We start from the raw sequence: 10,519 nt of genomic DNA on the forward strand, positions 1-10,519 counted from the left end.
TAAGCAATTTAGTATAGGTTGTACATGTGTAGCTATGCAAAATATTTCCGTAGAGGATATATTATAAAAGACTGACTGTATTTCACTCCCTCCTGTCCCACCTCCCATTCGTTCTATTCTCTACTTTGATCCTGTCACTTTTCAAAAGTAGGTGCTTTCAACTTTCCTCCCCCCCCCAGCACAACCCCCCTCTCATCCCCTTCCTCTCTACTCTGCTGCAGGGTAAGATACCCTATTTAGTGTGTATGTCATTCCCTCCCTAAGCCAAATTCAATGAAAATAATGTGGACGCATTCCCTTTGGTCTTCTTGTTCTTCCCCTCCATTGTGCCCATTTCCCTTGTCTCTTGTGTATGAGATAGTTTACCCCATACTGTCTCTCCCCTTCTCCTCTCATTATATTCCCCTCTCCCCTCTTAATTTAACCTTTTAAGTATCATCCCTTCCTATTGAATTGGACCTGTGCCCTCTATGTATACCTGTCCAAATATATACACACATTCACATATGTATTCATATGCACCATATAACCTCCAATATGGACATTATATATATGCACATTTCTAATCCCTTAAACTCTTGTCAACTGAGAAAAGTTTCATAAGTTACAATTATTGTTTTTCCATGTAGGGATGTAAATAATTCAGCTTTGATAAATTCCTTATGATTTCTTTTTCCTGTTTACCTTCACATGCTTCTCTTGCCTCTTGTATCAAAAAGTCAAATTTTCTATTAAATTCTGGTTTTTACATCAAGAATGCTTAAAAGTTCTGTATTCCACTGAAAGACCATATTTTCCCTTCAAAGATGATATCACTCCTGGATCTATTTTCCATGTCAGTGGTTTTCCCAATAAGATGTTTCACATTGTATACGATTTTTTTCATTTTTTTGAATCTGTGTAGTACCATCTTGATTTCTCATAAAGTCATTAGTTTCCATTTACTCCAATCTGATTGTGAAAGAATGATTCTCTTCAGTGAGCTTTTGAAATACTTTTTTCCATCTGGAAAATTCAGCTTTTAAAAGCATTCTTGTCCTCATTGCCTTTTTAAGCCTCTTTTGCCATTTGAATTAGTATGTTTCTTTAGGTGTGATTTTCTTCAGTCAGGTTGTTGATTTTCCTTTCATAATTATCTTGCATTGTTCTCATTTCTCTTCCCAATTTTTTCTCCAATTCTCTTATTTGGTTTTCAAAATCATTGTTAAGTTCCTCTAAGGCCTTTACCCAGTCTGTATTTTTCTTGGAAGCTTTTGGTGCAGGTGTTCTGACTTCACTGTCTTTCTTCTGTTCCATGTATGATTCTTTTTGTCCCCAAAATTGAAGTGTTAATTTGGGTTGCTCTGTTTGGTTTGCTTCCTTTGCCTGCTCATGTTGCCACTCAATTACTTGATATTTGGGCTTTTTGCCACAGTAAGACTCTGCCACCAGACAGGGGAGCTTTGTGCTAAATGCTGGGGTTTTCTCAGCTGCCAAAAGTATTAATTGGGTGCCCTCTCTGAAGCCTCCACATGCTCTGGGAAGCTGTTGGAAGAACCCAGCACCTCCACCCTAGACTGCAATGCAGATCCAAGGAGATTAATGCAATAGCGATTACCCCTCAGACTGGTTGCTTAGTCCCCCTACAATCTGAAGCCCAGGAGCTGAAACTGCCACCTGGCTGTGGCTGCATGGCTGCTGTGCCTCAGCTGCTTCTCTCCCTGGGGGCAAAGGCTGAAACCACAATAGCTGCTGGTGATCTGAGGTCCCTCCAGCCAGTGGCTGGTCAGGCCCTCCCTGATGAAAAAACATCCAGCTTGCAAAGGTCTGGGCTTGGCTCCCAGAGCACTGAGCTGGCTGCTACCTGCTGGCCTGTTAGCCTGTCCTCAGCAGGAGATTAGCTTCTCTGTGTCATTTTGTGGATTCTATAGCTACGAAGTTTGTTCAGAGTCACCTATTACATCAATTGGAGGAGGTGGGAGGGGGAGTCCCTGGACGTTGTGTTTCTACTGTGCCAGCTTGATTCTGCCACCAGGAGAGGTAATTTAAATATTATTGGACTACCTGAAAGCCACAATCCAAAAAATAACCTAGAAATCGTTCTTCAAGAAATTCTCAAGAAAAATTGCCCCTATGCTTTAGAATCAGAGGCCAGAATAGAGATTGAATGAATCCACCAATCACCTCCTGAAAAGGATCCCCAAAATAAAACTCCTAGGAATATTACAGCCAGGTTCCAGAATTCCCATATCCAGGAGAAAATATTACAAACAGCCAGGAAGAAATAATTCAAATATTGTGGAAACATAATCATGATAACACAGGATCTTGCATCTTCTACACTGAGGGATCACGGGGCTTGTAATATGATATTCCAGAAGTCAAAAGGAGCTGGGATTAAAACCAAGAATCACCTACCCAACAAAACTGAGTATGATGTTTCAGGGGAAAATACGGTCATTCTGTGGAAAAGAGGACTTTCAAGCATTCCTGATGGGTAAGCCAGGGTTGAATAGAAAATTCGACATTCAGATACAAGAAGCAAGAGAATCATGAGAAGGTAAATAATGAAAAGAAATCATAAGTGATTTATCAAAGTGGAACTATTTACATCCCAACAATAAAAAACGATAATTGTAACTGATGTAATTTTTCTCAGTATGAGAATAGTTGAAGGTAATAGAAATGTGTGTGTATGTGTGTGTTTGTGTGTGTGTGTACACATACATATGTCTATACAGTAAGCTATATGAGCATATGAATACATATGTTTGTATATATATATACATATATATACAGGGATATATAGATATATGGCACAGGACCAATTTAATAGGGAGGGATTATACTTAAAAGTGATATTAAGAGGTGAGAGAGGAATATAATGAGAAGAGATATGGAGAGACAGAATGGGGTAAACTATCTCATATAGAAGAGGTAAGGGAAAATTGTCACAATGGAGGGGAAGAACAGAAAGGCAAAAGGGAATGGGTCAACCTTGCTCTCTGTGAATTTGACTTAAGGAGGGAATGACATACACCCTAAATAGGGTGTTTCACTCTACAGGAGAGTAGGGGGGAAGGGGATGAGGAGGGGAATGATGAAAGGGAGGTCAGGCTAGGGGGGAGGGAATTTGGAAGCACCCACTTTTGAAAAGTGACAGGATCAAAGTAGAGAATAGAGCAAGTGGGAGTTGGGATAGTAATTCGTAAGTCAAAATCTTGAGTAAATGAATGATGTAAACTACAAGTTCATATAGCATTTGATTAAAAACAAATTCTGCATCTATATTAGGGAAAGTGATCTATCATTTTCTCTCTGTTTTTAGTCTTCTGTGTTTAAATATCAATAACATATTTCTATCATTAAAGGAACTTGGTAGGACTACTTTGAGTGTTTTCCCAAATAGTCTATATAGTATTTGGAATTAATTGTTCTTTAAATATTTTGTAGAATTTGCTTGGAAATACATATGGTCCTGGAGATTTTTTCCTGGGGAGTACATGGAAGCCTTGTTCAATTTCTTTTTCAGAGATAGGATTATTTAAATATTTTACTTTATTTACTGTTAATTATGGTGATTTATATTTTTTTTTGAACATTCATCCTTTTCACTAAAGAGTTTCAAATTTATTGGAATACAGTTGGCAAAATAGTTTCTAATTATTTTTTTTACTTTCCTGTTCATTGGTGGTGAATTCACTCTTTACATTTTTGATACTGGTAATTTGTTTTTTTTTTCTTTCTTTGTTTTTAAATCAAATTACACAAAGGTTTGTCTATTTTGTTGGTGTTTCTCCATAAAACCACATCTTAGTCAAACAGTTTTTGTAATTTCAGGTTCATCAGTCTCTCCTTTGGTTTTCAATATTTCTAATTTTGTATTTGATTGGGGATTTTTAATTTGTTCTTTTTCTAGGTTTTTTAGTTGCATGTCCAATTCATTGATCTCTTTTGTTCATTTGAGCATTAAAGATATAAAACTTCATTAAATGTCCTTTTCCTCTTCTTAAACATTATGCTTAGTTTTGCTGGGTAGTTGATCCTTGGTTGTAATCCAAGTTCCATTACATAACAGAATATCATATTCTAATCCCTCTGATATTTTAATGTAGAATCTGCAAGGTCCTGCATGGTCCTGACATTGTTTCCACTTTATTTAAATTCTTTCTTTCTGGCTGCTTGTACTATTTGCTCCTGGATCTGATAATTCTGGAGTTGATGATAATATTTCTTGATGGTTTCATTTTGGGGTCTCTTTCAAGAGGTGATTAGTGTATTCTTTTTATCATTATTTTGTTCTCTTGTTCTAGGACCTCAGAGCAGTTTTCCTTGATGATTTCTTGGAAGATGCTATTCAGACACTTTTTTTTTCCATTGTGGCTTTCAGACAGACCAGTAATTCTTAAGTTATCTCTCTTGAATCTCTTTTCCAGGTCAGTTTTTTTTTCAGATGAGGTAGTTTACATTTTCTTGTATTTTTTCATTCTTTTGATTTTGTTTGACTGGTTCTTGATTTCTCATAGAGCCATTAGCTTCCAATTGTCAATTCTGATTTTTAATGAATTGTTTTTTTTTTTTGTTATCTTTTTTATTTCTTTTTTTCTATTTTCTAATTTATTTTTCTCAAATTTTTTTTTTTTTTTGTACTCTCCCCCCCCCCCCCATTTTGTCAATTGTATTTTAAAAAGAATTGTTCACTTTTTCTTCTACCTCTCTAATTTGACTTTTAAAATCCTTCTTGAACTCTTCCCAGAAGGCTTTTTTGTGCTTGAGACAAGCTCATATTTCCATTTGAGGTTTCAGGTATGGGTTTAAAGACCACTCTGAACTCTTCTGGATTTGTGCTTTGAGCTGCCCTGTCCCCATAGTAAGAATCTGTGGTCTTCGTTTTTCCATGTTGCTTTTCACTCATGATGTTTGCCTTTTTCCTTTCTTTTAAACTTGATCTCTATTTTGGAGGCCTAGGGGACACTGTCTCATACTTCTTGTGCTAGGGGCTAGAGTCCTGGTAACTGGCTTTGTGTGTTGCAATCTTAGATTCTGACACCTGGAGGCTGCAGAACTTCTAGCTTACCCAGTGCTAAGTTGGAGCTGGTGGGGGTGGTTGATGTGTGTGCTTGCCAGGTGGGGTTTTACTGTTTTTCCCTGAGGTTACCCTGAAGCTCACAGAGTCAACTGTGTGTGTGGGTTAGTCTGGACACTGGAAGTCACCTCTTTGCTGGCACTGAGCTAGAGAACAAGTAGGCTCAGCCTCTGTTGGACACTTATTGCACAAATGGCAGCTCTCTATGCTGTTGTCTGCTAGTTCCCTTGGCTGTGCCAAGGCACATGGCAGGGAAGAAGTAGGTGTTATTTCTGGTGTTGGCACTTGCCTGCTCCATCACCCTGGGGCTCAGGATCTCTGACTGCTTTGCTGAGGTTGGGGTTGCTAATGACTTGCTAGAATGCCTCCTATCCTGTACCTATCCCCTTCAACCACAGCTAGAGGGGCCTTTCCCCTTAATCCCTTTTGCCTCAAGCAAACAAAATGCTGCACCCCTGCTTTCTGCAGGATTCTTCCTAGGGCAGCATTTTCTGGGTTTTCCAAGATCAATAAGGGAGAGTGAGAGAGACTTACTGCTTACTCCACCAGTTTTTCTCCTAGAAGTCTAAATTTTCTCTTTAAAGATAATTATATCCTTATTGCCTGACTAGATTCTAGTACCAGAGTCTAACAACTAGGTAGTACAGTAGGAGTGCTGGTCCTGGAATCAAGGAGAGTGATCTTGAGTTGAAATCTGGCCTCAGACACTAACTTGCTGTGTAACCATGGGCAAATGACTTAAGCTTGGTTGCCTCATCTTTCCTCATCTGAAAAAATGACCTGGAGAAAGAAATGGCAAACCACTCTAGTATCTTGGCAAGAAAACCTCAAAAGGGGTCATGAAGATTTGGATACAACTGAAAATTCAGTTCAATTTAAGCAAAATGGAAATATTTTACAACTATTGGCAGAAAAGTCCTCTTAATACTTTTTATTTTAACTGCTACACTATTTTATTGTTGATCCTTGAAACAAAAATAAAGACACAGAAAACAATATCCAAGGAATCTACAATAAAGTTACTGAATATTCTGCTGAAACTTTATTAAAATTACTTGGGCTTTTTTCTGCAAAAATGAAACTAAAAATCTTCCTACTTGGAAACTATATGTATAAATCATCTTATAGCTGAATATGCAAACCCCTCCTTCAAAACTAAGCTCCATAAATAAATTTTGAAAATCTGAATATTTGCCGATAAGTAGTTGTTATGCACATCACTGCAATCAAAATCAGAAAGATAAAATTTCTTATTTAAGTATTTTTTTTTCAAAATTTCATCAGTAGCAGCATTCAGTAGAGGCAAAATCAAACAAACAGAGAAACAATACAGCGGAGAAGCCAATTTTCAACACCATTTTTACAAGACCTAAGTAAATATTAAATTAAATTAAAAAGAGAATTTAATCTATATTTAATTTCACATAATTTTGACATATATATTTGAATGGACTAAAATTTACTTTCCTATAATTGAAATACTCTTAGTTGTTATTTGCAATCATTCTTGCCATCTGGGAATTTGTTTCATAAGTTTCTATTTCCAATTTTAATCTACTTTTTTTTAAAGAACCAGATACTACTGAATTATTCATATTGTCAAGCTATAATTTACTAAAACAAAATTAGATAAAAATTTTATATTTTATTAATTGCACACCTACCTTCCATACTTTTTAGTGAGGTCAGGGAGGTGGACAAATACAGTTATTTCACATCAGCTAATATTTTTCAATTTCTTATTAAACTCGTGATATTAAGAATGCTATTCAAAGGGACAGGCAGGTAGCATAGCATAAGAGCACCGGGCCCAGTGTCGGGATTACTTGGGGATTGAATCTGGGCTCAGACACTTAGCACCCACTGAGAAACACCTGACCTTGTAACCTTGAGCAAGTTACTTAACCCCAATTGCTTAAAAAAAAAAAAAAGAAAGAATTCTATTCAAGCATTAATTAATTTGCTAAATAAGTGCACAGAATTTCTGACCGCAAATGCATTATGTACTTAGTGCAATGCAAATCAATAGTCCTTCCTTACCATGGCAGGAATCCTCTATTTCCTCATATCCTACACTGCAGATACACCGTCCCAGAGGAACTAGCCAATCTCCATCAGTTCCACAATATAACTTTGGAGTATCCCGTTCTTCAGCACTCTTAACACAGGAACCACGGACTTCCACCAAAGAGGAAGAATCAACCCTTGGAATAGTATCAGGAAATATAGCCAGGTTACGGACAGTGAAAGGGCACTTTTTGTAGAAAACACGGACAGAAACCAGAGCAATGCATGCTCCAATGTCCTGAAAAGCGAGAAAAAACCCTTTCCTGTTTATTGGTCCCACCTCACGAACTTCAGTGTTGAGCTTAAGGATTCGGTCACCCAAATCCATCTGGGTAAAACTCTCATCAGCAGCAATAGTATCAATTTTAGTATATTGGCTTGGCCTGAATTTAACTCCATGGGACTCATCAGATTCCATGTAGAAGAGATTAAATGTTTCTTTACAAGTTCCCAAGACCCAGGGAATACTATTGCAGTCTCTCAGTGTAAACTTCATTTCCACATAAATTTTCTGGGATGCATCTCGGGAAATCCAGTTTGTACGCAGCCAGTTGTTTTGGTTGGGTTCCATTACATTGCATACCTGGTAAGTGTGAATGGGTCTATTATGTTCATCCATTTCAGTGATGGCATCCCACTGTATAAAAATAAATTTAAAAAAAAAGATTAACAAGTTAAACCAATGCAAATGACTTTTAAAAGGTTCAATTGTATGATTTAAAATTCACCAAAACATCAGACTTAAGTAATGTGTGAGGTTTCTCAAAGAAACAAAGCCTAGAATTTATTGCAATATGTTCAGTCAAGAGATTGCATCTATTTGATCAAATTAAATGAAACCAAAAATTTAATCTGGTTACTTCCACATCATTAATGTTCAATTCTAATTAGCACAAACCTAGGACAAGATGTACTAAAAAAAACCTCAAGTCATAAGGAATGCCAGATACAAACCAGGGTTTATAAAAAAGAAAGTCTTTATCATTCTTAGTCACCTCTGCAAAAACTATAGCAATAATGTGTACAATAACCAGTCAGTGGGAACCAACAAGCCTTTATTAAACATATAATATATGCCAGGTATAGAGGTCAGTGCTTTACAAATATCATCTCATTTGATCCATGCAATGATTTTGAGAGATAGATACTATTAGGACCCACCATTTTAAAGCTGAGGAAAATGAGGCAGACAGATATTAAGTGATTTGCCCAGATTCACATATCTATTAAATGTCTAAGGCCTTATTTGAACATAGGTGATCACTGACTTAGAGGTACAATTTGGTATCTACCTACCTGTCTAGTTGAATAATAATTGTTTTTATTTGTTGGTGTATAATTCTTCTTAACAATTAGAACTCACCTAAAATAGAATTCTTTGTCTTAGGACAGAGTGATATAACTCCTCTTTGACCTTACCAAAGGCTAGGCATCTATTTGGACACATTTTATAGAGTGTGAAGATGAATTGTTTATATTTAAGACCCTCAAAGGCAGGGGTAATTTTTATATTTATCTATATCCCTGGTACCTAGAATAGTGCCTTACAGATATTAGACCCCAAGTAGATGCTTGTTGGATTTCATTTGAACATAACTAAAGAATCCTGATATCTTCTATGAAAATAGATTATGCATTTACATAAACATAATGAAAATAATTCTGCTTTGGCATCATTCATTTTTACGTCTCATGGCGGTGTATTCTTGTATCCCTAGGTACTGAGAAGGCTGAGATTGATGGACCTCTTGAGTTCAAGATTTCTGAGGTGTAGCAGTATCAGCCAATTGGGTGTCTAATAAGTCTGATATTAATATGGTGAGCTTTAGACACTTACAAGTTGTCTGACCCTGAGCAAGTCACTTAACATCTATCTGCCTCAGTTTTTTCAACTAAAATGGAGGTGATAGCACTTACCTTTCAGGGTTCTCATGAGGACCAAATGAGATATAGTAAAGTGTTTAACACAGTACCTGGCACATAGTAGGTGCTGAATACATGCTTGTTTTCTTCTTTTCTATGTTTCCTTTTCTTCAAATCCCTCTCAATATCATTTTTCAGTTAGATTATGGATTAAATGTAGGCAGTTTGGTGGCACAGTGGATAGAGTGGTGGATCTGGAGTCAGAAATAATTTGTGTGACCCTGGGCAAGTCATTTACCTATGTTACCTCAGATACCTCATTTGTAAAATGAAATGGAGAAGGAAATGGCAAACCACTCCATTATCTTTGCCAAGAAAATAGCAAAAAGTGGTAATAAATAGTCAGTAATCCCTAAAATGACTAAACAACAAAAGTGAATAAAATAAATTTCATGGGATAAACTAACACAATAGACAGCATTTATAACAATACTTCCATAGGAAAGTGCATTTTATTTTTAAATGCCTATGGTAATAATGACAAAAATGAAACATTAACCCTTTTTAAGGAGCGTACGTTCTTTCAGAAAAGGTATGATTTCTGAAAGGTTCTTTGAGAAAGGTCCAGAACAAAAGAGCCTTAAAAAATAATTGGAATATATAGGAAGCTAGTTGGCCTAATGTATACAGTTTCAGGCCTGGATTCAGGAAGACCTGAGTTCAAATGTGGCCTTAGATACATACTTGCTAACTAACAATTGGGGGCAATTGGGGTTAATTGACTTGCCCAGAGTCACATGGCTAGTAAGTGTGTCAAGTTTCTGAGGCTGGATTTGAACTCAGGTCCTCCTGACTCCAGGGCCTCTGCTGTGTTCACTGTGCCATCTAGCTGCCCCAAAGTTGTCTCATTTCTAAAATGAAGATGATGGCATCACCTCCTAGGGTTGTTGTGAGGATCAAATCAGGTATTTGTAAAGCACTTAGCACATTCTTGATATATTACAGGCATGTAACAAATGTTAGCTATTATTATAATTAAATAAGGAGGGAGTGAATTCATGGGGATAGCTTGTTCAGAGAATGCAGATGGAATGTCATACTTAAGAAACAGCAAGAAAATTGTTCTTTGTTTTAATATATGGGGAAGTAAATAACCATCCTTGGAAACATTTTATAAGCTGAATTTACAATATTATTTAAGCAATTATAAATTGTTTTCTTTTTCAAACTGCATTAAGATTTTTTTAAAAAAACCTAGTACTCAAAAATAAAACAGTTAGAAAATGATTACATGTTAAGAAACCCTCATTCCATATTACAGAAAGAAAGGTAAAGTAGAACTAATATATCACACACACTGTCTACATGGTTAAATAAGAATGTAAAGCATTGTTAGGATTTGAATAGTCATGAAAATTACTAAAAATATCATAAGTTAAAACAACTTAAATATTATTATAGGAAGCCTATCCTTTAAATTCTCTCTCTCTCTCTCTCTCTCTCTCTCTCTCTCTCTCTCTCTCT

The 10,519-nt window shown here is 36.4% G+C and overlaps 1 protein-coding gene across 1 annotated transcript in view; it reads right to left on the reverse strand.

The window, feature by feature from the left end:
• The window catches only part of EPHA6 (EPH receptor A6), an 862,386-nt gene that overhangs the window by 687,958 nt on the left and 163,909 nt on the right, over nt 1–10,519 (reverse strand). The window contains exon 3 of the mRNA XM_069100744.1: nt 7,106–7,769. Within this exon, the coding sequence (XP_068956845.1) occupies nt 7,106–7,769 (664 nt within the window). The remainder of the gene's footprint in view (nt 1–7,105; nt 7,770–10,519) is intronic.

Source organism: Petaurus breviceps, unplaced genomic scaffold (genome assembly GCF_028583685.1).
Source record: "Petaurus breviceps papuanus isolate PSGF00001 unplaced genomic scaffold, PetGlider_PUasm1.0 419, whole genome shotgun sequence".
NCBI classification, from domain to species: Eukaryota; Metazoa; Chordata; class Mammalia; order Diprotodontia; family Petauridae; genus Petaurus; species Petaurus breviceps.